The 26,036-nt window shown below is 39.1% G+C and overlaps 1 protein-coding gene and 1 pseudogene across 3 annotated transcripts; both read left to right on the forward strand.

The window, feature by feature from the left end:
• Positions 1-202: 202 nt before the first annotated feature.
• Prr27 (proline rich 27) lies at positions 203-18,304 on the forward strand. 2 transcript variants are annotated; one of them, XM_016009920.3, is made up of 7 exons: positions 203-385; positions 8,537-8,598; positions 9,989-10,012; positions 13,284-13,307; positions 14,676-15,611; positions 16,765-16,800; positions 18,209-18,304. In XM_016009920.3, the coding sequence occupies exons 2-6, from the start codon at positions 8,548-8,550 to the stop codon at positions 16,774-16,776; spliced, it is 1,047 nt and encodes a 348-aa protein (XP_015865406.1). In that variant the 5' UTR covers positions 203-385; positions 8,537-8,547; the 3' UTR covers positions 16,777-16,800; positions 18,209-18,304. The 2 variants fall into 2 exon arrangements, with proteins under 2 accessions (XP_015865406.1, XP_076402688.1); XM_076546573.1 differs by having other exon boundaries at positions 246-385; positions 14,676-15,366.
• A 1,456-nt stretch (positions 18,305-19,760) lies between these two features.
• On the forward strand, positions 19,761-23,916 carry LOC102915415 (cilium assembly protein DZIP1 pseudogene; annotated as a pseudogene). Its single transcript, XR_013042981.1, has one exon. The product of XR_013042981.1 is annotated as a cilium assembly protein DZIP1 pseudogene (transcript).
• The last annotated feature ends 2,120 nt before the right edge of the window (positions 23,917-26,036 follow it).

Below are 26,036 nucleotides of genomic sequence, written 5' to 3' on the forward strand. Positions count from 1 at the left end.
CCTGTCCTTTACTCCAATAGCATAGTTCAGTCTATCATGTACCCTTAGCCTTAGCTCTCCTTTCCTGTACAGTCTAAAGACTCAACAATTTTCCTGAAAAGGGCGACTCTGATATGTATTTTGAAAAGGTAGACAGTTAGAAGCTACAAGAACTCCTCTTTGTCCTCTTAGAACCTTCCATTCCTTAGCAATCTGATGATGTGACATTCTCTCTGCTACATTCTCTGGTGGCCTCACTTCTCCCAGACTTCATCCTTGATAATTTAAAATATTATCCTCATAGCTGATACAATTCTTCTGCCTTTCTACACCGGCCAATATCTGGCCACTTAAGACTCTGAAATGAATGTTTGCTTCTGTTTCCTCTAAGCATCCGAGTCTCAAAGTAAGTTTATTTTCTAAACTTTGATGGTCGCTAAGGATATCTCGTCAGATTCTTTACCTGACAGAATTAAAGTTAGCAGTTTTCCTAGAGTTACCTTAAGTTTCAAAGATATTTCACTTTCTATATGGCAATATTGAATCCACGGAATAAAAACACAACTCACATTGATAACTTTATTTTAATCTTGGTATAATACGCTGATAACGTGATTTAAATCTGAAAGTAAATTTAGCTCTCCTCTCAAGTTTCTACAGGTATGTGATCTTCAAAGCTAATAACTCTTTTCATGTTTTTTATTTCCTCAGTTTTCTATCCCCTTGAATGAATGTTTCATCAGAAGTAATAATGATTTTATTACTTAAAGTTGGCCAGGCATTACTTTTTAAGGTATCTTACATAGTCTCTGAACTAATCTTACTATTATTAAAAATATTTTATTTGTAGTATAACTACTGGTGTTGTAGCTCAATGATGATAAATTTATATCAGAAATGAAATGTTTCTTGCAAGAGCGCCACTCCACTTGATTCTTGTCATGACATAATTTCTAATAATTCTTACATTTTCTTTGGCTATTTCTCCAAGGTATTTTTTGTGGGTTCCCATTATCTATACAAAGACTGATATTTTCTAGGGCTTTCATCTCAGCTGCATATTTTCTAACTTTACATGTTTTCTATATAATCTGACTCACTTAATCATTTAAATTTATACTGATGATTCACTGATTAAAAAGTAGTTTCCAATTCTCTAAGACCACCTCAAATGTGCTGCCAGCTCTCCAATATGACACAATTATCTCTGGAGTATTGTCCTATATTTTCTGCTTTCACAGAAAATTTTATAACTGTAATATAAAAATTAAGGAATAAGCATCGATTCTTTCAAGTCTCTGTTACTCAAGACATTGTCTAGCACTGAACTTATTTCATATATTTTGGAACCAGTATTTTATTATAACAGGCCAAACTGTAACAAAGCAACCAATCATGTCTCCTGTTGCCATTGTAAGTAAGCTTTCAAAGGGTTTTCAAAGAGTCCAGATTCAAGATGATCTCAGCGACATAGTTGGATTGATATGATTGTTATCCACTTGTTTTTTTTTTTCATTTGGTGACACCACTGGAGGTTTGGAAAATATTAAAAAATTAAAGCACATTACAAAAACCCAGCCATGTATTTCACATTCATAAAAATATATTTAATGATAACTTTTCTGAACATTTAACTTGTAAATTAAACCTTCTGACATTTTCAAAATTTAGCAGTTATTCATGGACTAAAAGAAAGCACATTCCCATGACCACAAAATAACAGGATATGTTCTGATCCATCAGTTTTCTAAAATCCAGTGTTTGTGGAAGATGAGCTCATAACTAACAAAAAAAACTTGACCGATGCTTATGCATTTTCTACATTGTCAAATCTCATGGCAATGGTCTGGGTACTACACATTTTTAATATTCCATTCTGAAATAATAAAAACTAGGTTTAAATATAGCTTTTCAACTTCTTTATTGATAAGTAGTGCTTTGAGATCAGTGAATGTCAAGTACTCCCACATAACTTTTTTCCTAGATTCCTTTTATATACATAATTATAGTTCTCATATAAATCTCCAAGACCTACAGTAGTACAGGATAGCAATAAATGACTAAAGAAAGTAAAGATGGAGGGACAGATGAGAAGAGAGGATGAAAAGGAAAGTAGGAAGAAGGAAATAAAAAGAAAAAGAATATGACAAAAAATGAAAGGGAAAGAACCAGAAATATGAAATTGAAAAAATCATTAAGTGGTTGCTAAATGTTATGGGAAAGGAAAGGATATGAGTACATAGGAGCCACTCAAGGGAAGTCCTAGGGTGATGGAATTTTCATGTATAGTAGTGGGTCTGTGAGTAAGTAGTAGTCAAAATAGAATGTTAAGTCATTAGCAGTGATTATTACTAATTGCAAGCAGAAAAAAAAGTCAATAAAACAAGATGACATGGAAATCTAAGATAAAATAAATCTAACAGAATAAAAAATACATGGCATGACCTCCCTGAAATAAGGGGGGAGAATTACTAACTAAAGGTTATCTTCAGAGTTAAGACCAAAAAAAAAAATCCTACTTACCATCAGTCAGTCTTTTTAAACTGAAAATGATTAAACACTGTGGGCTTTTGTCATTCCATTTGATTACCCCAGAACTAGGTGATAAGACCTATTGTTGCTGATACCACACACCTCAGGAGCACAAGATGGAGGAAGTAAGCTAGAAATGAACTGGAAGCTTCTTCCCTCCAGGGCAGTTCTCATAGTTCCAGAAAATTCTGTTCCAGCTGCAGGGAAGAAAGACCATCGATGGCCTGTGTATTCAGTGTGCCCACTGTGCTATGTGGTACTACTAATGAGGAGAACCTCACCCCTCAGACAGAATGTGTGCCCAATATTGAATGCTAGTTAAAAATCCATTATAGGGAGATCATAGGCTCTGCCAGGCATGAGGGTAGGGCTTTATTCTGTTGTTTATTTGACATGGTGTCCAACTGCCTTCTAAAACATATGCTTATGGTCATTAAACAATTGCCACTGTAGACCTTAATCAAAGAAATCCCTTTCCTGTGAACAAAGGTATATGCAAAGATTTATGGCTGAACAAGATGCAGAGAATGGGGGACACATGACTCTTCAGCCATAAACAACTACCCTCTGTAAGGCTCAGGGGACATTGCAGAAGAGGCGCCATAAAGAATGCAAGAGTCAGAAAAGAAGAAGGGCTGTAAAATAAGATCTGGGTAAGATGCAACCGTTCAGATCTGAAGCTCACAACAAACAGCTGTGGGTATATGCACTGGGTCTGCATAAGGACGGACCAGTCAACAGCCAGGCAAGGAGAGAGGAATAAAGAAATCAGGATGCCCTACTCCTTGTGGCTGAAGAAGAAAGAAATCAGGATGCCCTACTTCTTGTGGCTGAACTATTGCCTACTGATACATTCTGGTAGTATGGAACTCATTTTAGCCGCATACACACTCCACTAATGACCCCATAAGGCTTCTTTAGATAGCAAATTTTCACACAGATGACCCTAGTTATTAATTAAGCATTCAATTATGGGTCACAAAAGGAAACCAAAAGTCAAAAGTCATGAATCTTAGCAAAGGGCTGGTAGGGATAAAAGGATGTGGACTGGATGGAAAGGAGATAAGAGAGTGAAATACAGGGGATTAATCAGAAATAGATAGATAGATAGATAGATAGATAGATAGATAGATAGATAGATAGATAGATAGATAGATAGAAGATAGAGATACAGCATTACATATACGATATATAAAATATATAATAATCAGAATACTATATAGAGAGAAATAACTATCAAAAAAATCCATTTAGAAATGTAGTTGCTTACTGACCTAAAAAAAGGAAAATGTGATGTTTACTTCCAATATATATGATAATTTTTAAGATACTTTTTTTGTAAATGGTGACTAGTCTAATTCTATTAAATTGCAATGTAGTTTTATTATTATTTTAAATGTGATTAGAATGGTTTTACAGCCACAAATGTGGTCTACCTTGAGGTACATGCCATACCACCATAAGGAGACAGTGTTTTAACCTGTTTGGTGGAAATAGCGATGAGTTCAATTGCACCAACAGGGTAGAGAGTGCTGTTCAATTTCTGTTGCTATCTGAATACTTTGTAATTTCCTCTGTGACACTGTTTTATAAAACATTTCTTCTTGATGTAATGCAATGTGAACAGCAGTGCCTATCTGGGAAGGAAGCTGACATGAGTCCCTTTAATGAGGTTTCTTAGAATGAAAGGATCTCAAGACTGTCACTGAGCCTCCAGGTCAGAGGGAGAGCATTAGACAAGAACAATACATTTGGGGAACTGAACAGGATAGGGAAGTAAAGTGATGGAGAGGCTTCATTAAGAGTAAGACAAGGGAGGAAGGGAGGAATGGAGAGAGACAAAAAAAAAATAGTAGCCTCCATAGAGGGATTGAGGTGAAGCCAGAGGAGTCTCTTCAGAGCAATCAACCCAGCAAATCCCCCTGGGGAGTCTCAAAGCAATAACCAGGACAAAGGAACAATGGGAATTTTTATAACCATTTAGAGGAACAGGAAGCCTCCCATCAGTGTTTGGCAGTGTTTGGCATAGATACATGACAAGAAGCGTGGAGGAGAAAGCTACCTAACTGTTAAGTCACACAGACAGCTGCTAAGTCTATGTCCCAGAGAGTATTGCAGGGAGGAGTAGGCCTGCGGATGTAACCTAAAAGTTCCAGGTCTCAGCTCTAATGCTTCACTCTTTAAGGATGTAATTACATTTTAGCAATATTCTTCTCTGGTTCTTTCGGGGGGTTCATTTCTCTTTTCTTCTTGTTTACATGAATCTAACAAGCTGTCTGTGATTATATATTTTTGTTTTCTGTTTTTCTCTTCTCTCTGTCTCTCTCTGTCTCTCTGTCTCTGTCTCTCTGTCTGTCTGTCTGTCTGTCTGTCTGTCTCTCTCTCTCTCTCTCTCTCTCTCTCTCTCTCTCTCTCTCTCTCTCTGTGTGTGTGTGTGTGTGTGTGTGTGTGTGTGTGTGTGTGTGTGTGTGTTTGCTGTTCTCTATACTGTGCATCCCTATTTGGAGAGTCTGTCATTAATTTTGGAAGACTCGTGGCCATTATTTCTTTAACTACTCTTTCTTGTATCCTCTTTGATCCTCCTGTGATTACAACAAATTTGTTAAGACATTCACTGTTCAGGTTGGGTTTCATATTGGTCATTTCTCTGAGGAATATCTTTAAGTTCTCTGATGTTTTCCTGGGATGTTTTGCACCAACTATTTAAAAACATTCCATTTCTCCATTATTAAATCTTTGCTTCCTGGCATGTACATTATGTCCTTTCAAATAGTTCTTATCTCTTTGCCAAAATTTCCTCTGTGAATGTTCATCTTTTCTGCCCTTCCCATTAGAATCTTCAAGCCACTCAAGTTATAATAAGTGCTGGATTTGAGAGTTGCAAAATCTATGTTAACTGATTGTAGCATTTTTATAATCATCAGACATTTTTCTTGATTTTCTGCATTTGAAGTCTGTGAGAATTTCATACATGCATACAATTTATTTTCATCACACCCACCCTCCATTACTTTCCCTAACCTCTCCCAGATGCACGCCAAACACTGACACCTTCCCTCAACAAATTGGACCCTGTGGTTTATAATCGATCCCACAGATTCCTGTTTGTGTTGCCCATCCACCCAGGGTGTGGAGCCATCTCCTGGACTGGGGTCTATCTAGCAGTGACCATAACACTTATAAAAATAAAACTGGCTCTTCTCCCAGAAGCCGTAAGTTGTCAATATCTCTCAGGAACGGGAGCTTGTGATCCTCCCACTCCGTGCTGCCCTGCCGAGCTTGTGAGCCCCCACCCCACCCCGGCACCTTGCAATGTTGGAATGCTGATTGGTTTGATCTTCTAAGGGTCTTGCCAAGGCAACCACCGCGACCATGAGTTCGTAAGTGCCCTGGTCTTGTCATGTCCAGAAGATCTCTTTTACCCTGGTGCAGCACAAATTCTAATTGGTCTTAATAATAAAAACCTGGAGCTAGATATCAGAGTACATGCTGAAAGATCAGAGAGACAAAGGAGCAAGTCACAGCCACCTTTCACCTCACTAGGTGAGCTCCTGTCTCCTCCCACCTTATGTTCCTCTCTCTGTCCCACCATATCCCTTCCTGTCTCCACCTCCCTACTGCTGGGATTAAAAGCATGTGTCTTTCAAGTCCTGGGTTCAAAGACATCCCAAGTGATGGAATTAAAGCTGAGAGCCTCCACCACCTGGCTCTGTTACTCTTTTAGATTGGATCAATCTCCTGTAACCCAGGGTGGCCTTGAACTCCTGATCTTCCTGCTTCCTCCTCCCAAGTGCTGGCATTAAAAGTGTGTGCCACCTCTGCCTGGCCTCTATGGTTAACTAGTGGCTAGCTCTACTCTGACCTCCAGGCAAGCCTTATTCGTTAGAGCACAAACAAAATATCACCATACCCTGGTCTTCCCTAACCTTTGGCTCTGATGATATTACCGCTCTCTCAAAGTAGTCACCTGAGCCTTGGGGAAGCGGGTTATATAGATGTCACATTTGCTGTGAGCATTCCACAGACGCTTTCTGCACTTTGACTGGTTGTGAGCTTCTGCGTTAATCACCTTCCACTCACAAAGAAAATTCTCTGCTGAGAACTGAGAGTTGCACTAATCTGTAAGCTAAAATGTATATAGCCAATCACTAAGTCATGCTAATTATATACTAGTTATACTATACTACAAAGTAAAATTTACATGTGTTAAGATACATATGTGATCACTTCTAAAGAAAGTGTAGTGGCTAACAAAGGTAGGCATGATTATTCTGAGAAGGGATGAAAATAGGGCAGGAGAAACTAAGGTTAAAAACAGAAATGCAGGAATCATCTCAAAATGAGGTCCCACCCACCCTGTTGAGCTCTGAATGTGGGCACAGTAAATTCTGAAATTTCCAGTGAAGAACAATAGCAAAACAAGACATTAAGATAATTAAACCAATAACTCAAGAAATGTCTCTGAGGATTTCCCCAGAATTCTTTAATGCTACTCATGTGTAAACAGAATGACATAAATGTTTACCACACATGGTAATTTTTAAATAGCATTATATCTACTATTATTTTTTAATGTTTTGTAAAAACCTGGTGTGCCGCCCAAGGATCACAACAGAAATCATGCAACATGTGGCCCAAAACATCTTGAACATTTAAATAGCTGAGCAAGAGTTGGGAAAAGTGAGACATGGACACAGTGTGTTTTCTTCCAGGACTTTTCCTGTAAACATACAAACTACACTTTCTGAAAGATTCAGCAGCAACTGTACATAGTCTCATCTAACAGACTTGGAATTCCCTCCTATTATTAGACTATACATAGCATAAAGTTAGTGCCTATACCACCAAAATTATAGGTTATAGAAAATAAATAAAAATTGTGGAAACAACTATAAAAATTTAATATATAACTATAAACGGTTTTTAACACACCTTAAATATATTGATCATTTAAATGGTCATTTCAAATAGATCAAGGATTTAATATTATTATTTCATTTTCTTTATTTTTGTTTTTGTTTTTCAAGATATGGTTTCTTTGGAGCTTGTCCTGGATCTCACGCTGTAGACCAGGCTGGCCTCAAATTCACAGGGATCCACCTGTCTCTGTATCCCAAGTGCTGGGATTAAAGGCGTGCGCCACCACCGCCCAGCGTAATGTTATTAGTCTTGATAAGACACGTCGGATTGGATACTTCTATTTTTCACATTTGGGAACTCAGAACGACACTGAAATATTGTCTATGTATGGAGATATTTTTAAAAGAATGGGGATGTTTTATGTGTTGAGCAGTAAACCTTAACAATAAAGCAACTGGGGACTTGTTGGGCCCCCAAAAAATATATAAGTACCCCTTTATTCTTTTTTTAAGATTTATTTATTCATGTATTTTATATATACACCAGAATAAGGAATCTGATCCCATTACAGATGGTTGTGAGCTACCATGTGGTTGCTGGGAATTGAACTCAGGACCTCTGTAAGAGCAATCAATGCTCTTAACCACTAAGCCATCTCTCCAGCTCCACTCCTTTATTCTTAGGTGACGTAAAAGTTGAGGTAATTAGAGGTCGAATATGCCAATGGCAAAAAAAAAAATTAAAAGTGAGAAATTTTTCCAGGTAGGTGATGCTAGTCTCCTGTTGAGTCCATAGATGCAAACTCTTAATAAGGCACCCCACAGTGTGACTACTTAAAACAGTTCTATTTCCTGATAGGTCCTCCAAAACACATTAATTGCAAAAGATGTCCTTGGAATAACAAAGTGAATTTTCTTCCATATAAAGAAAATATAGTTAGAAATTGATTAATTACTGGAAAGAGAGAAAAAAAATGCCTGGACTTCAGTGTCACCCCTCTTTGGCCATGCTGGCAGAAGTGAACTAGCAGGACAGCCTTTCTGTTCCGTGACCTTCTTGTCAGACTAGTAAACCCGCGCAGTGGCATCTCTTTCTCTCTGAAAGAGGCAATTTAAAACATAGCGTATCCTTTCTGCGAAGCAAATTCTACTATTCATGTTCACAGGGTCAATCAAAATGAAGCTGCTTCTTTGGGCCTGCGTCATGTGCGTCGCTTTTGCAAAGAGGGTAAGTAACTGGACTCTCCAGATCTGAACAGTGGGTGAACACACCAGCTAAGCGGCAGCGGGAAGTCATCCTGAAGGCCACGTCAGTACAGCGCTCATGCACGTCATCAGAGAAACGTGTGTGGGCATAAATTCGGCTTTGTCAAAAATCTAGAAAGGACATTTTCAAAAGCAAAAGCAATGGGTTCTAAAACATGGAGCAAGTCAACAGCTTGGAGAAGAGGGGAGTTCAGAAGCAGGAAGCTGGAAGGAGAAAGCCTTACAGAGAACTAGAATCCCGTATAATCTTAGCAGGGTTTCTCCTGCAGTGAAATCCCATTGCTGAGACAGCTATGGGATATAAAAGAGTGAATCAAAGGATACTCAGTGGGGCAGAAGTAAATGAGTGTGATGTGAATTGATGAGGCTCTAGATTAATTTTTTTTTTTTCATTCAGAATTACACTAGGTAGTCCTGGCTTGCCTGGAACTCCTTATGGAGACCAAGCTGGCCTCAAACTCCAAGTTTTTTCTGCCTTGGCCTTCTGGATATTGGGACTAAAGGTGTGGCTTCATAATACCTAGACCGACAGCAGTTTTAATACTAGCAAATGAGTGTGTGAAATTTTCTCCTCGGGAAAGCAGCAACAACTACTCCAAGTAATTGCTTTGAATATTAAATAAGATAATTACTGAAAGTACTTAGCAAAATTTCAAAGATGGAGTAGAAAGTCAGACAACTTGACACTTCTAATTATTATTAGTGTCTTGGCTAAATTTCAAAATGTTGTTATGTCCCTTAAATGGACCTAAATTAATGTCTAATTCTTAAAACAGTGTATGTTGATTTTCCTATACTAGATTTTATTCTTTAGGGTACCTTACCTGTGGTGAATTCATAAGACATAATGAAGCTTCATTAGAAAACAATGTACAGATCTACAAAAAGACCTAACACACACACACACACACACACACACACACACATACATGCACACACACACACACACCACACACACACACTACACACACACATACATACACACACACCACACACACCACACACACATACACACACACACACACACACACACACACACACACACACACACACACACACACACGTGCGCAGCAACACCAGGGTGGTGAAAGAGAAAAGAAAAACAACATTCATGGACAACAGCCAAATGACCTTGCATATGGCAAAGATTTCCCTGCATACACAGTGTTGCAAACTAAATTCTATTCAGCCAAAATAAAACTTCCTGTCCAAACCATCACAATGATTATGAAAGGTACTCAATTTAGACCAGAGACTCCTATTAAGAAAAAAATTCATCACTAACAGGAAAGTTGGAATGTGGGTGTTCTCAAAAAAAAATAACCACATTAAAATATTTTTCTTTGTTTTAGAGGCGTTATCCCTTCATTTATAAGGTAAAACCTTTCAATTTCTATAAAAATACATGTTTTATCATTAAAGTATATTTTATTTAAAGATTCTCTATTTTCTTGGCAATGCAATTGACTTTGATTGCTATTAAAATATTTGTTTTATTAATTTCTTCATATTAGATGACAAAATTTATGGAATATAAGTATATTTGTGATAAACATACATACCAGCAAGCCTTCATTTCTGATGACCAGAAGCATGAAATGCTCCTTTCATGATGTAGTACAAGTTTGTTATGTCCTGATTTAACGTCATGCCTCTATGATATTGATTAATTTGTACTTAATATAACTGATTAGACAATGGTGACATGAAATATTAGATAAGAAAGCATAAGATGCTGAGCAACTTTATATTCAATTATATATTTTGTTGTATATGGGTTGTTTTTCTTTTAAAGAGGAGAGGTTGAGAAAAGGTCTCCTGTAGCCCTGGGTGGCCTCAAACTCTCTGTGTCTCTGACCATGATGTTTAATTTTAATCCTCTAACTTCTCCCTCCCAAGTGTTGGGATTATAGACACCTACCATTATGCCTGACTGAATTTCTTCTAGATATTGGAAACTAGAAAAAATATGCATGCATAGCCTAAGGAGTTAGATGATCTCTGTGCAGCAAATAGCCATGAATTAGTCCATGTAGGAAACAAAAGCACTTACTGATATTTTTTTCTTCAGTTATTTATAATATTTGCCTCAAATTCTGATGATAAACATGTGATCAGAAAGTTACAAGTGATCTTATCCATGAGTGTGTTATGCATTGATAGGAAAGTGTAGTAAAGACCAAAAAAAATGGCCTGTGCTGTAAACGCTTTCGAATAAAAACAATTAAACTTACTGGAAATCTTTAAAACTTTTCAAAACTGAAAAGTTATTTTTAATTTTTAAGTTAATGATCATCAGATTTGGCAGTGCCTTACCCTATAATAAAAATAATTGACTTTGCCCCTGTGTCTGTCCTGGGATATTATTTCTTGTGCATATCCCATACCTTAGGGAATATGGGAAAATGATCTATTGAAAGAATTTAAGATTAGAAATTCTAGAAAATCAATCTAAAATTGGAAAGCAATATTACATTTTAATTGGAAAGTTTGGCTGGCTGCAGGTTTAGTATTCCAGGCGTTTCAAAAGGAAACCTGGCTGCATTTTGTAATAGCTAGGATCCCAGTGTACCACAAAGCACACACTGTGTGTGTGTGTGTGTGTGTGTGTGTGTGTGTGTGTGTGTGTGTGTGTGTGTATGTATGTATACATAAGAAAGAAACACTACTATTCAAGAAAAAGCTTAGAATACTTCATCCCTGAAAAAAATGTTCATTGACTGAGATGTTATGCTGAAAGCCTCATTTCATAGCTAAGATTTTGTAGTAAGCACAAATGAAGACATAACATGGCTACCTGTTGTAAACAAGGAACTAGACATAAAAATGAATAAGAAGTTTCGGCTCTGGTACTCAAGTTTCTAAATAGGTTGTGAATAAGAAATTTAAGTGGAAGTATAGAAACACTGGAACTAGTAAACAGAGAACTGCTTGAAGATCCATAGTGTTCTGAATGTGCAGTCATGTATTCATAGGGGGCTGTGCATGTGTATGATGGTACGTGTGCACATATGTATGGAGAACAGAAGTCGAAGTTGGTATCTTAGTTGCTCTTTACCTTATATTTCAAGTCAAGGTCCCTTCTCTTACTCATTCAGCGATTAGGCAAGACTGACTGGCCAAAAAGCTGTAGACATCCTCCTATCTTCATGTCCTATCTTGCCCACCCCCCAAATTGAAATGATAGGTGCATACATCTGTGTCTGGCTTTTCAAAGAAAATAATTCCACATGTATAATATTCTTTATGTTTTATTAGTTCTTTGAGAGTTTCAAGTTTCATACGATGTATTTGAACCATATTTACCCCTCTTCTCTAAATCTTACATCTGGCTTTGGTATGAATGCTGGAGATAAAAGGCAGGTCTTTATGTTTGTACAACAGCCTCTTTACAGATGGAGCCATCTCCTCAGCCCTGTATATCACATCATTCTTTAAATATTATTTATTTACATAACATTTTTGTTACTTTTAAATTTTTTTTCATGCAATATATTTTGATCATAGTTTTTCTCCTCTCCCAAGTCCTCCCAGATTCTCCCACCTCCCTACCCACCCAACTTCATACTCTTTCTCTCTCAAAAAAAAAGCCCCCCCCAAAATATACAGGAAAACAAAACAAGACAAAACCAAGAAGACAAAAAAATACTAAGCAATAACAAAGGAAAAGAACATACAAAAAACAAGGTGTCTGTTTGGTGTTGATAAATTACTCTGGAGCATGAAGTCTGCCCTGGAGTGCATCACTCCATCGGAGAAAGCCAGTTTTTCCTCTAGCAGCAGATATCAATTGCAAATAGCTTCTTGGTTAGGAGTATGTACCCACTCCCTCTTCCCTGTGTTGGGTTTGTGTCTAGTCTGAATTTGTGAAGGTCTTGTGAATGCTGTCACCATCTCTGTGAGTTCATACGTGGATCAGTTCTGTGTCTGGAAGACACTGTCCTTGGAGCCATTCACCACCTCTGGCACTTACAATCTTGCTGCCTCCTCTTCTTTAAAGATCCCTGAACCTGAATCCAGGGGTCTGATAAAGACATTTCTTTTAAGGCTAAGTGCTCCAAGGTCTCTCACTGTCTGCATATAGTCCAGTTGTGGGTCTCTGTGTTAATTGCCATCTACTGCAAAAGGAAGCTTCTCTGGTGATGATTGAGCAGTGCATGATCTATGAGTATAGCAGTATGTCATTAAAAGTTATTTTATTGCTATGTCCATTTAGCAGAATAGTAGTAGTGGATGCCCTCCTCCCCCTTGCCATGGTCTCACTGATTCTCACGTTCTTCCTTCACTAACATTGTCAGGCATCATAACACATTTAAAGAATGTTTACTGAAAATCAGGTATCGTGGTACATGCCCATGATCTCAAGAGACCAACCCAGAAGGACTGCCATAACTTTGAGATCAGCATGGGTTATATATCAAGTAATAGCCCCAAGGCCAAACAGCAAGATACTGTCTCAAAAGAAAAATAATAATAAAGATGGTACATAGTTATAGGAAAACTAAAAATAGGGCAACCATCTATGGCTCTTAAAAAAGAAAATTCCAAGAACTTCACTGCTCACAGCCTCTCCAATTGTAAGCAGGGATTTGAAGTGTTATTCTTTCAGTGACATCAAGTTTAAAATGAATCTTTTCTTTATTTCAGAAATCACCCTCACCCAGTGAAGAGGTAAAGTGTATTCACATCTATCTATAATTAAATATACTAATATGTAGCTTATACTTTTTCTTTAAGTTATCATTTTCTACCAAATAATATTAAATAATTCAATTTTATTATGTTTTTCCGTGAAGGACTTAGGGGATTCATTTAGAAACAAGTTCACTTCTTTTCATCTCATGACCCACTTATGTATGCATGTGTACCACACCCGTGCTTATACATCATAAACCTTTTTATCCTCCCTGACATCCTGCCCATCATTGTGCTTGCTGTTTAGGTTGAGTGGGTTAAAATGAAACAGAATCTGATAAAGTTTGACATTATAGAAAGTATAGTTGAGAAGGAAGGCAGGGCTTTCAAAGATGTGAAAACTGAATCTGTATCCGCCGGGAGTGCACTGTTCGGAAAACACCTTGGAACGAATCTAAATAAGACAACGCAGGCCGTGAAATCCTTAAGTACAGTTTGTCAGAATTCTTTGAATTATAATCAAGCTGTAGCTATAGAGCATACCAAAATTCTAAGATCCTGATTTGTAAACCAGGGGTAGTCTGATGATGAAAGGATTTGTGATATGATATAAAATATTATGGACGCATGAGTAAGAAACATTCCTATCTTCTGTGAATTCTTACCTAATTTATGACCTGAGTTTCCTGACAGTCTTCCAGAATGGGATAGACAAATCTAGAAGAGCCAGAGGGCACGTATGGAGGAGGTCTTTCCACAAGGGAGAATTTGAAAATTTGATGAAAAAGTCATGACCAATGTTACTAAAATACTCACTTAAAACAAAAATAGTACCGGGAAAATTATACATGTAAAGCCAAGTTCATTCTCCACATTTCCTGCCTACTCTTCTGATAACGATTCCTTGAAGGAACTGAAGCTTTGATACAACAGGACAAATCCAGGACACAGGTCTCAAATGGTCCTATACCTGGAAGAGGAATATAGAAGTGAAGAACTCAAGTGGGAAAATTTAGAGACGAGGAGGGTGCCAAGAGCAGGAGGCATGGAGAAAGATCATGGTGGATAGAAGCCTGGAACAACCAGTCCTCTCATCCCGTGCCAATCTTCTAAAATACACTCACGCATATCTACGTCCATCCTAGCCTAGGCAGTGTATTCTGCAGGAGGTAACACTCATTTGCCTATATGCAAAGTGTTTCTCCTGCAGCTTGGGTTTATTTGATTTTTCTCAAACTATTTTCCTTTCAGTTATTATGAATGCATATTAGTTATTAAGAAAGATTAAACGGGCGTTCATTTAAAAACATTACTTATGTATGACCACAGTCATAACAGAAGTAGGAGTATATAGGTAGGAGTATAAACAATCAACTACAATGAATTACTTTCCTTTCTATTTAGGATTACTATGGAAATCGCTACCCACTTACTCCATCTCTCAATATCCCATTCGGCTTATGGAATGATAATTTACCACCTTTCCTTTTGCCTCCTCTTGACGCTCACCAAGGAAATGCCATCACCAAATTCTCTGGAAATCCTGAAGCTGAAAGAGGGCTAACTCCATACCCTTGGATTCCTACTTCTTCTAAAGTTCGCTATATATACCAAAACCCTAATTATCCCACAGATCCCGCAGCAGCCGCTCCTCCTCCTCCTCCTCCAGTGCCTCCTCCCAGGGCATACCCCTTTGTCATACCTCCCAAGATTTCTGTTTCATCTGTGGCAGCTGAACCTGCAGCAGCGCCCCCGGCAGCAGCGCCCCCTGTAGGCGAGGGTCTGGTACCTGAGTTCTCTATGGACAAAACTATTTCAGGCCTGCCTCCTGCGATCAAACTTGAACCACCACCGGCTGAACCCAAACCTCCTGCCTCGGAGCCCGCCCTAGGCCAGTTTGGTGCTGGTGCCCCCGAGACTGCTCCAGCCCAGTTTGGTGGACTTGAACCTGCTCCTGCCCCATCTGGGGCCGCTGAGCCTGCTGCCACCCATCCCATGATACCTGAGCCCGCTCCACCCCAATCTGTGGCTGCAGCCCAGGCTATCCCAGGGGAAACCCCTGCAGACCAGTCTGCTGAAAACAAACCTGCTTCAGGTGAGCCTGCTGTCGCCCCGCCTATACCAGTTGAGCCCGCTGCAGGCCAGGCTGCGGAAGCCAAGCCTCCTGCAGCTGAGGCTGCTGCCGCCCAAGCTCCTGCAACTGAACCTGTTGCTATTGCGGGCCAGTCTGTGGTGGGAAAGCTTATTCCAGCTGAACCTACTGAAGCGAAAGCGGAGGCACCTGAGCCCGTTGAGGCCAAACCTGGTAGCCAAGAGCCGCAGCCTTTTCTGTTTTACCAGGTAGGTTACCCTCTTCACCACGGCAGTGTGTGGGATTTGCAGAAGGGAAGACGTCCAACTTCTGTACAAGAAAACACACCAGCTCTTAGGAGATGCTGTTTTAGTAGACAGCCAATAAGTAAATGGCAGGTATCGAAAGTGTGTAGGGCGTTTGCTTATTATACCCGTGAAAAGAATTTTCGGGATTAGAATATTTGAAGATTATCCACCAGAACCCCCATGCCTCTTGTCCCTTCTCGCATCTTCTCATATTTCACATCTTTGGTAAACTTTCTGTCAGATAAAAATAATGAATCGGGGCTAGAGAGCCAGCACAGGGGTTAAGAGCGCTTTTTCTTGCAGGTTCAGTTCCCAGCACCCACATGGAGGCTCATATCCAACTGTAACTCTAGTTACAGGGGATCCAGCACCCTCTTTTGGCCTCCACATGCCCGAGGCACACATGTGCGGTGTGTGTGTGTGTGTGTGTGTGTGTGTGTGTGTGTGTGTGTGTGTGATATATAATGCAGACAAACACACATATAAAAATTTTAAACTGATTAGCTGGACACATTTACTTTGTCGTGTTATAGGAAGAATTAATGTTTTTTCCCATATACTATGCACACACACATATTACACACACACACACACACACACACACACACACACACACACACACACACACACAACCTTTAACCTATAATGTGTAATCCCTGGAACTCTGTGCAGGTAAAAAAAAAAATGCTAAACCAATTAATTACTGGTCCATTTTTTCTGCTTCCTGTGTCTTACTAACTATTCTTCACAACATGAAGTTCAAATCATGAAAAAACTCTTCTTCCTCATAATTATTTTGGTTTTCAGGCAGGGTCTCATTATGTAACCAAGGCTAGCCTAGAACTTACAGAGATCTACCTGCCTCTGCCTCCTGAGTGCTGAGCCTAAAGGTGTGCACCACCACACCTAGCCCCTTTTGCATAACTTTAAGTTCATATTTGTTTCAGACAAGAGAGGGAATCCACTTTCTGTTACTCATAGTGTCTGGAAGCAGATTTCTCTAGACCTTTTATAAAGCATTTCAGAATTGCTCAATTATTTAGGAAAGAAAGCCCTAGTGCTACCCAATGAAGTATATTTTAATAATAAATGAAAATATTCTTTTTCTTTTTAGGTAGAGAAGTGAGATTTTCTGGAGAAGAGAGTTTCTGTAAGTCATGCATAATAATGAGATAAGGATGTTGTAGATTAACATCTTAACAGAGGAGACACTACATCTCCTCTGCTGAAACTATCTTTGGAGATTTTGTGTGTGTGTGTGTGTGTGTGTGTGTGTGTGTGTGTGTGTATAATTATATATGTATATAATATATGTCTCCAATTTTTTTTTTAACTACATGAAAGTGAAAAAGTGGAGTGTGGTTGCTGGTTATCTGTGCCCCAAAGTTAAGACATGGTGAATGTATGTCCTGTGTAAAATTTTCAGGCTGTTTTGAGAATAGGAAGTTCTTCTTTAAAATGATCCAAATTGATTATGACCTGGCTATCCTGTATAATAGACATCAATGTAGGAACAAGCTTCAATAAATGAGAAGGAGACTAAACTATAGAGAAGTGCTGCCCGTTAAGGACCGTGGGCCATTTTGTATGTTATCTATCAGCTTCCATTCTTACCCAGTTTCTACTCCTCTATCTCACCTCAATCACTGTCCTAAGAATAAAGGCCATGGCCAAAATGCTCAGTTGAGCCTCTCCCCACTCCCTATTTAATCAAAAATCAGCAAAATAAATAAAATGATTAAACTATTTCTAATCCCTTGGTCCTCTGTCCTACCCCAAAACTACTACAAGGTTATGATTATAAATGTTCACTGGACAAGGAAATGGTGAGACATGATTTTGACTGTCAGTCAAATCAAAATTCTAACAACTGAGGTGACATCAGTGCCTCAAGTTATATTGAAATCAAATGTAATGGAGATTAGTCATATTAGTGATACCCCTTAACAATAGCTGTTCCCAATGACATTAAACCTTTTTCAGTTTTTACTTGAACCTTGACCACTGCTAAATTATTTGACACTGTTTATTTACTCATATTTAAGATGAGAGACCTGTTAGTGAATAATATCAAAATATTAGATACATTTAACAATTTCACATTATCACAGGCATGTGTCTCAAATTTATTACATGTAAGATACTCAATGAGAAATAAAGGGGGAAAATGCTACCTTTCTGGAAGATGGAGAAAGAATTCTCTTTAAATTATTCAATATCAAGAGACAGTGTTGATCTAAATCAAAAGCCACTCAGGCCCATAATTTTTGATACCTATATATTTATTCAAATAAACTGTAACATTGCATTTTAATTAAACTCTAATAAGTATGTTTATTTTAATTCCTATAAAAATATAGAATTGTAAGGATGTTGTATCTGTAAGAAAGCAGAAGAAAAACCATTATTTTTTTAAACATGTATTATGACATGGATTTTTAAATGACTATTCTGTATAGTTTATCAAAACAAACTCATAAGAAAAATAATTTTGTTTTATGTGTAAGAAATTTGACAATTTGTTAAACAAAACTGATGTTATTTTAATTTTTTTACAGATACCGATGAACAAATCAAAGAAATCTAAATGTTCTTTCTTTTCTCGACCAATAGCTTACTATGTTTTATTAAAACTATCAGTCTCTCCATAGTGATTCATTTGTGCTGGATTCCTTTAGACCTTATAACAAAACAAAATTGATGGAATGCTTTCTTTTCAGTTAAAATTATAAAATATAGACTTCATAAGTATGGCTAAAGAAATTTTAAAAAAATTAAATATGTAGTAATAGTAAGTACCTTTTTTCAAACAGTCTCTAAAATACAAGGCAATTTTGTCTCTTGTGTCTAAATACTTTCTCCTAGAAACCATTTTGACCACTGACCCTCCACCCATCCCCAATCCCTTTGCTTCAAAATGTCAGTCACTTTTCTGAATAACGCATTTAATACCAACTTACATGGCCCTTCTGAGTCTCAAAAGTTATGCCACGTTCCTTACAAATATTCAGCCCTGATAATAATCATACAAATAGACATTGTTCTATTTTAAAGACAATGACTTGCCAACAATTAAATAGCTAAAAAATATTTGCAGCAAGATGGAGAAGCATACCAAGAAGTTATGGACTTTGAATGTTACTGGAAGGAAAGGCAAAGTTAACTAATGTGCTGTTGAACAGTGATTTGGGTAGTTTCTTTTGACTGTTGCAACAAATTACCACAAAATGCACAGTTTGAAACAAAAGAAATCTATTTTCTCACGATATGAAGGTCAGAAGTTCGAAATTAATTTACTAAATTAAGATCAGTGGGTTGGCAATATGTACTCAGATGGCCCTGAAGACGTTTCTTCCAGGCTCTGCCTTGGACTGTCATTTTTTGGCTTCTACCCACTTTCGTTTCTTTGACAGGCAGTTACATGAACCCAGTGGAATAAAGAGGAAGCTGAGAAACCCTAGGTTAATAAACAAACAGCAAATCTCAGCTAATCTTACCTTACTAATTAAAATCTCCCAACTTCAGTCTACCTCCCACAAATGGAATTTAGATGCGTTCTCACATATCAGAAAAAAAATTCAAGATCTTCACCCTTAACTGCATCAAAATGGGACTTATCCTGCTCCTGAACATCGAACAGAAAGGATGTTACCTGTACCCTAAATGGTGGTCCCATGATAAGCCTGAGACACGATAACTAAAATACTCCCCACTAGAAAATTACCACCACTGCAGCATTCCAAATGGAAACAGGGAAGCCAAGGTAGAGAAATGTGCATGAGTTCCCTCTCTGCAAATAAATGTTGTAGCCATGCTTTTCTCCAGTAATGCTAGAAGTTCGCTTTCCATCCTTGGGCTGTCAAAGTCCACTTCCCGTTTGGAAGGCTGAAGCCCCAGGACTTATTTTGTAGAGACCAGAATAGGAGTGTTCAGAGGGTGTTGATAGTCAGTTGGAAGATAAAATGTTCTGGGGACAAGACTGCAGCTGGATGACCAGGTATTAACGTCTTATGTACTAGAAACGTATGGAGAGGGTCTACTTTAAGGATAGTCAGTCCCCCAAATGCAACTGTTCCAGGTAATGTGAATATGTCACTTTACTTGAGAGCGGTTATCTTTTTACTCTGTGTGTATTTATGTGTATGCATGTATATGCATATGTGTACACACACACACACATATCTAATGCCATTATACACTTTGAAAATAGACATTTTTGTGAGTCAGACCCCAAGAAAGCTGAAAAGGAAAAAAAAAACATAAGAAAGAATATCTCAATCAACCAATTAATATTATTGATTATAATTAAATGTAAAACCTATCTCTTTAAAGGCATTAAATTATCTGAAGACACAAATACTCAATGGAGCCTTTTGCATTTGTTCTGATTTAATTTAATAATAAATTAATGTAATTTAATAACAAAAAGTCTTCAGGATGCTGATCAACTTGCTTTCAGGTAAGGCTAGTGTGCCAATAATTACAAAACCCTCCCTTTTCTACATACCTTGATGTCACTACATGTTGCTCCCTTACTTCACTGGCTACTCCAATGAATTCTTAAGGGGGGTGGGGGGGAATCTGGGAGAATATAATTCCACTCACTAGATCTTTAATCTCACTTAATTAAGCTAAAATCATGCATTTGGCCTTCAGCATGTGATATGTTAAACAGCATTTTACTCATTATTTGGGGTGAGTAAGAAGTCAGCTTCTTAGTTCTGTTGAGGTCCAAGCCTCTGGCGATCACACGCCTCACACCATGTCTAAGAGGGGGATTTCCTGAGTTAACTTCTTGTCCCATCTTATCACAGGCAGATAGTACAACTCAGTTCTCTAAAGTGCATTCATGGCTGAGATGGACTTTATACAGTACGAAAAAATGAAGCTAGCCTCGTGGCACAGGCCACATCATCCCAGCATTGGGAAGGCAGATGCAAGAGGAGTCTGAGTTTGAGGCCAGCCTGGGCTACAAAGGAACCCATGACTGCCAAGAGAAGTATGGAGGGGGGTGGGCTGGCGAGGGGTGGGGGAGGGAAGGAACATGGACACACAACATGACAAAGAGGAGATAAAAATTGTATCAAATTAATTTCTGGAAAAATAACATCCTATCTTGAAGTGAAACATTGAAAATTCTATGAAGATAGAAGATTTTGCTCGTAAATCTTAACTTTAAAAAATATTTTATGTAGAAAAAAGAAAAAGAAGAAAAGAAAAAAGTATTTTATGTGTAGGGGTGTTTGCCTGCACGCTTCTCTGCGCTCCATGTGCTCCACGCTCCAGCCAGAAGAGGGCGACAGAACTTGAGTTCCAGAAGGTCGAAAGTCACCAAGCAGGAATCCAAACCCAGGCCTCGAGAAAAGCGACCAAGGAACGCTCTTAACCACTGAGCTTTCTCTCCAGCCCTAAATCTGTAAAATTTTTTAGCATTAAAGAATGGCCTGTCTATGGCCAAATGCTGAGAAAATTGAAGCTTATTGCAAGAATTTAAACAACATTTTGGAAAAAATCTAAAAGTTCAGTGTCCCCAGGGTATAAATGACTGCTCAAACTGCTGCACTGGGCAACCGAGAAGGACTTTTAGGGCAGAGAATGATGGTATCAAAGTACTAGTTTTATGACGATTGATACAGAGACAGAGTATTGTGGGCTAGAAGAGACTGAAACTGGGAACCCCAGTTAGAAAGTCTTGGTTGGCTAGTGACATACAAATAAATACAACAGTTCATAGCCTTATGGCCCAGAGCGAGGGCTTGTCCCTAGAACAGCCCCCAGCCAGAGAAAATAGGAGGGATATGGGCCTAGAGCCATTATTATCTTAACTAGGCGCCTAATTCAGTCAATCGTTCTTTATTCACGCATCTGCTGGGCACAGTCTTTTTTCTCCTACTGTGTTAAGTTCTGATAATACTCCAGAGGTCAAGGACCACTTGTTCTCTCTAATCCTGCCAGCACAGTGGATGGAGCCCAAAATCCACAGAAATGCCAGAAGAAAGGAAAAGGGGAGAGAGCGCACAATTGTTCCAATCCTCCCTGGTGGATTAAGGAATGCCTGGGGTTTTTTTTGGCTCCTTGATCTCTACGGAAACCACTGGCAACCCCACCCCCCAAAAGACTCTCAAAACAAGAATCATATGGCCTGCGAGTCGCTGTAAGACTTAAGTTCTCCAGAATGCTGCACTCGCCATTTGTAAGGTCGGTGGGTGCAGTCAGAATGCTCGTGAGCCAACAGGCCTTGAGCTCCAAGATGAGGCTGAGCGCTGCCATAGCAACGTCCTGGACATCTAGGTCTTCGGCCGCAACCGCTGCAGCAGGGACCCAGGTCTTCACCTTCTCACACTGGGTGTGGTGGTGTGGGACTACAGATGGCCCAACCAGGTAGGAGAGACTGCCCTGCTCCTCCAGCAAGAAGATAGACAGACGATAGACTGACGGGTGGCTTTCAAGAATGCCCTTCCAGAAACACATCTGCTACCCTCAGTCCGACAGCCTGGAGAGGTATGATGCTCCAAGGGAAGGAACATCTTCCGGGCTCTTTGTCACCCCCAGCTCGGCATCTGGATCTCTGCCCTCCTTCCAATTCCGACCCCGTATAGAGAATGTGGACTGGAGGCGGCTGGGCGCCATTGATGTGGACAAGGTGGTAGGAGCTAGGGATATCCTGACACTTCAGGAGAACATCATGAACATCACCTTCTGCAAGCTGGAGGACGAGAAGTGCCCGCGTTGCCAGTTGGGGGTGGACCCACTGCTGTTGAAGCTCACCCGCCTGGCGCAACTCACAATCGAGTACCTGATGCATTCCCAGGAGTTCCTCGCCTCACAGCTGAACGCAGCGGAAGCACGGTTGCGCCTCAGTCTGAGGGGCTGTGAGCAGAACAAACAGCTACTCACTAAGCAGGCTGAGGAGATCAGACTGCTCAGGCAGGAGTGTAGGCACGGGAAGAAGGTGTTGTCTGCCCAGCAGCTGATGATGGGCCAGGCCAAAGCCAGCCATTACCAGTGCCGTTTTTGTGACAAAGCCTTTATGAGCCAAGCCTTTCTACAGAGCCACATTCATCGCCGTCACCCTGCAGATTCTTGTCTTGGGAGAAGTACCAAGGCACAGAATGACAAGCTGCAGAAGGAGATCGACATGTTGAAGGAGCAGCTGTGGTTCACCAAGGCTCAGCTAGAGGCCACCCAGCACACCCACACAGTCAGGACCTCTGAAGACCAGGAAGCGCTGAAAACCAAAGAGGACTTTCAGCAATTAGTTGATAGATGGGAGGAGGAAGAAAAACAGAAACTGAGGGATGAGATGGGAAAAGTCAAGGAGATGTTTATGAAGGAGTTTAAAGACTTAACTTCTAAGCATTCCGCTTTAAAATATCAGTTGTTGGAAATCCAGAAATCCAATATGCAGGACAAGCTCCACATGGGCACCTGGAGAGACTTCTCGGTTTAAAGACTGATTTCCACATCCCAGCCTTCCCCAAACGTGCTGCACCCCCTTGAGTGTGAGTAAGCCAGTGGCCGGATGGACTTCCAAGTTCTCAAGAATGCGGCAAGGAGCAGGGTCAAGTCTTTCTCAGGCAACCGCAGCCGCCCTGAGGTCATGAGTGCAACAGCCCTGTCAGGTCCAGAAGACACTGATTGACAACTGTCATCCACATTGTCTCCTACACTCTTTCCACCCCTTTCTTCTCTGTGTTGTTTCTTGGTGTGCGTGTGCGTGTGCGTGTGTGAAATGTCTCAGGGTTGAGAGTTCCATAGCCATGTATTCTCCACAATTTGGCCAATTGTAAGTCTGTATTAGCCTCTGCATCACAAAAAGGAAGCTTCTCTGATAAAAGCTAAGAAGTTACCTTATTTATCTGTAAGTATAAAGTATCATCTAGAAGGTAATTTGATGCTCTATCCATTAAGCAAGATAAGTCTCAATTCCATCATAAAGCAGTTGGTTGCCCCCCACACATTCCTGCCACTATTATACCATAATAATATCTTAACATTTACATTTCTGTAAGTTCAGGGACCCCACCCCACCCCCATGTACAGACAAAGCCTTACAAAATCTACATTTTCAATTCCCAGGTTATAAATACTTCTCTATGTTTTAAAATATTTTCAGAATCATTTTATTAGCTAAGTGGTGATCCCTCTGGATGCTGTTACTTAATCCTTCCTGTGTGGCTGAAGACCTTTACATGTAACTGGATGTTTCTTCTCATTTCTAAGCAAGTATAAATAAAGGACTGTTCTCATTAACAACAACAACAAATACTAGGAAAGACATTTAGAAGAAAAAATAAATAATATTTGATAATTATTAAGACAAACCAATGCTGTAATGTAAGGAGAAATACAAGAATCTAGGCTTTCTGTGTTGCTTGAAAAAGTCAGTGGAAAAAAACATAGGCAACTCATAAAAGATAGAGAAGTATTACTTGTTATGAGGAATTCTACTGTAGTGTAGAGGGGGAAATATGGAAAAAGAAAACAGGGTCATGTCCATTTTTCAATGGCAAAGGCACCAGGCAGAAGAGTATGCACTTAGGAATGCCAAAGTGCAAAGATGTATAAAACAAAAAAATTTTAAAAAACCTTTGAATTAAAAAAATTCTCACTGGGGGGTAAAGCTAAACATTTAGATGTGACAAATGCTTCCTCCAATATATAATGAACAACTCTGGTGACCACATCAGATATTAGAATTTACAGAAATTGAGAAAATTTGAAAAAGTAAAAAAATTAATGCTCAAACTGTCATTTTAAGTAATAATACAAATAAATTTTAAATTATTTATCAGCTATAGAATAAACATATACTACATTAATATATGACACTATTAATTATTAATATATGACATTCAGAAACCAAGGCTACCTCTTCTAAAACTTTACAGGCTAACTGTAGAGAAATACAATCAAACTATGATAAAGTACCATAGTGATACATATTGGTAGCAATATATATACCACCAACAGACATGGAAGAAAGTGGAGAGAATGAATTCATCATGAAGGGGATCATTAGAATCATTAGATTCCTTAATCTGCTAGGATAATTTAGGCAAGCTGCCATGTGACCTGAGGGAAAGCTGTGGTAGAGCAGACTGAAATAACTTCCAGTCTCAGGATTTGAGTGCACTCCTTCAGTGTGGTTTTAGTGTTGACCTAAATGAGATGGGTTATTAATTTTAAAAAAGCATATTTTTCATCAAGAATCTTTCACCACAAAACACAGACGTTTTGACTGTGTGTATAACAAACTCCTTATGCTATTGTAGCATCAATCTTAAGAGTTCTTAATAAAAACAAATCTGGAGCCAAGTATGGGGGTGAACACTGAAAGAACGGAGAAGCAGAACAAGCCACAGCTACCTCACTTCGCCAAAACCTCAGCCAATCCTGTTTCCTCAGACTGGAAGCTTCTAAGCCCTCATCCAAATGGATCTCAGCTGAACTGCTGCTCAGAAACTTAATTGCTTAACCAACCAAAGGCTTCTAGTTTCTGGTCCTCATGCCTTATATATCTTTCTGCTTTCTGCCATCACTCCCTGGGATTAAAGGCATGAGTCACCATGCTTGGCTGTATCCTTGAACACACAGGGATCCAGAGGGATTTCTGACTCTGGAATGCAAGGATTAAAGGTGTGGGCTACCACTGCCTATCCTCTGTATTTAATATTGTGGCTGTCCTGTTCTCTGACCCCAGATAAGTTTATTAGCGTGCACAATATTTCAGGGAACACAATACCACCACATGCTATCCATGATTTTAGTAGTTTAAATGGAAAATTAGTTTTCCATTAACATTTTTCTGCTGCACAAAATCAATGCATCAGTAAATACAGTTTGATTTACCTTACAATAATACCATAAGATGTATATTACATCCAATAGCAGTTTTCATATCCATTGGTAAGCTACAACACAACAATCCTATAATTAGGCCAAGTTGCTCATATTAAAGGACAATCTGTTAAATTTGACATCCTCGAGGCTTGATTTATCCATAGGGGAATAAGACTCTGATTCACAGAAACTTCTGGGTTTCTAACACAAGTAAAAATGGTCTCAAGCGTGATTCATTCGTACATTCATTATTTTACTTTTTTCTTTTTTAATTAAGAAAATGTTTCCATTCATTTTACACACCAATGAAAGATCCCCTTCTTCCCTCTTCCCCATCCCAACTCACCCCACTCTCTCCCACAAGAAGGCAAGGCCTCCCATGCGGAGGTACATCCAGTAGAGGCAATTCCAAGCACTTCCCCTGCCTCAAGGCTGCATGAGGTGTCCCATCATAGGTAGGCAGCTCCAAAAAGCCCACTCATGCACCAGGGATGGATTCTAATTCTACTGCCAGGGGGCCTCCCAAGCAGATCAAGCTACACA

The sequence above is a fragment of the Peromyscus maniculatus genome, chromosome 10 (genome assembly GCF_049852395.1).
Source record: "Peromyscus maniculatus bairdii isolate BWxNUB_F1_BW_parent chromosome 10, HU_Pman_BW_mat_3.1, whole genome shotgun sequence".
In the NCBI taxonomy this organism is placed as follows: domain Eukaryota; kingdom Metazoa; phylum Chordata; class Mammalia; order Rodentia; family Cricetidae; genus Peromyscus; species Peromyscus maniculatus.

What these genes read in the sequence shown, in the direction of transcription:
- Prr27 (XM_016009920.3), top strand. Translation starts at nt 8,548, where the DNA reads ATGAAGCTGCTTCTTTGGGCCTGCGTCATGTGCGTCGCTTTTGCAAAG. An exon ending in GTTATCCCTTCATTTATAAG is followed by an intron (nt 10,013 to 13,283) that starts GTAAAACCTTTC and finishes TCTTTATTTCAG; the next exon opens with AAATCACCCTCACCCAGTGA. An exon ending in CACCCTCACCCAGTGAAGAG is followed by an intron (nt 13,308 to 14,675) that starts GTAAAGTGTATT and finishes CTTTCTATTTAG; the next exon opens with GATTACTATGGAAATCGCTA.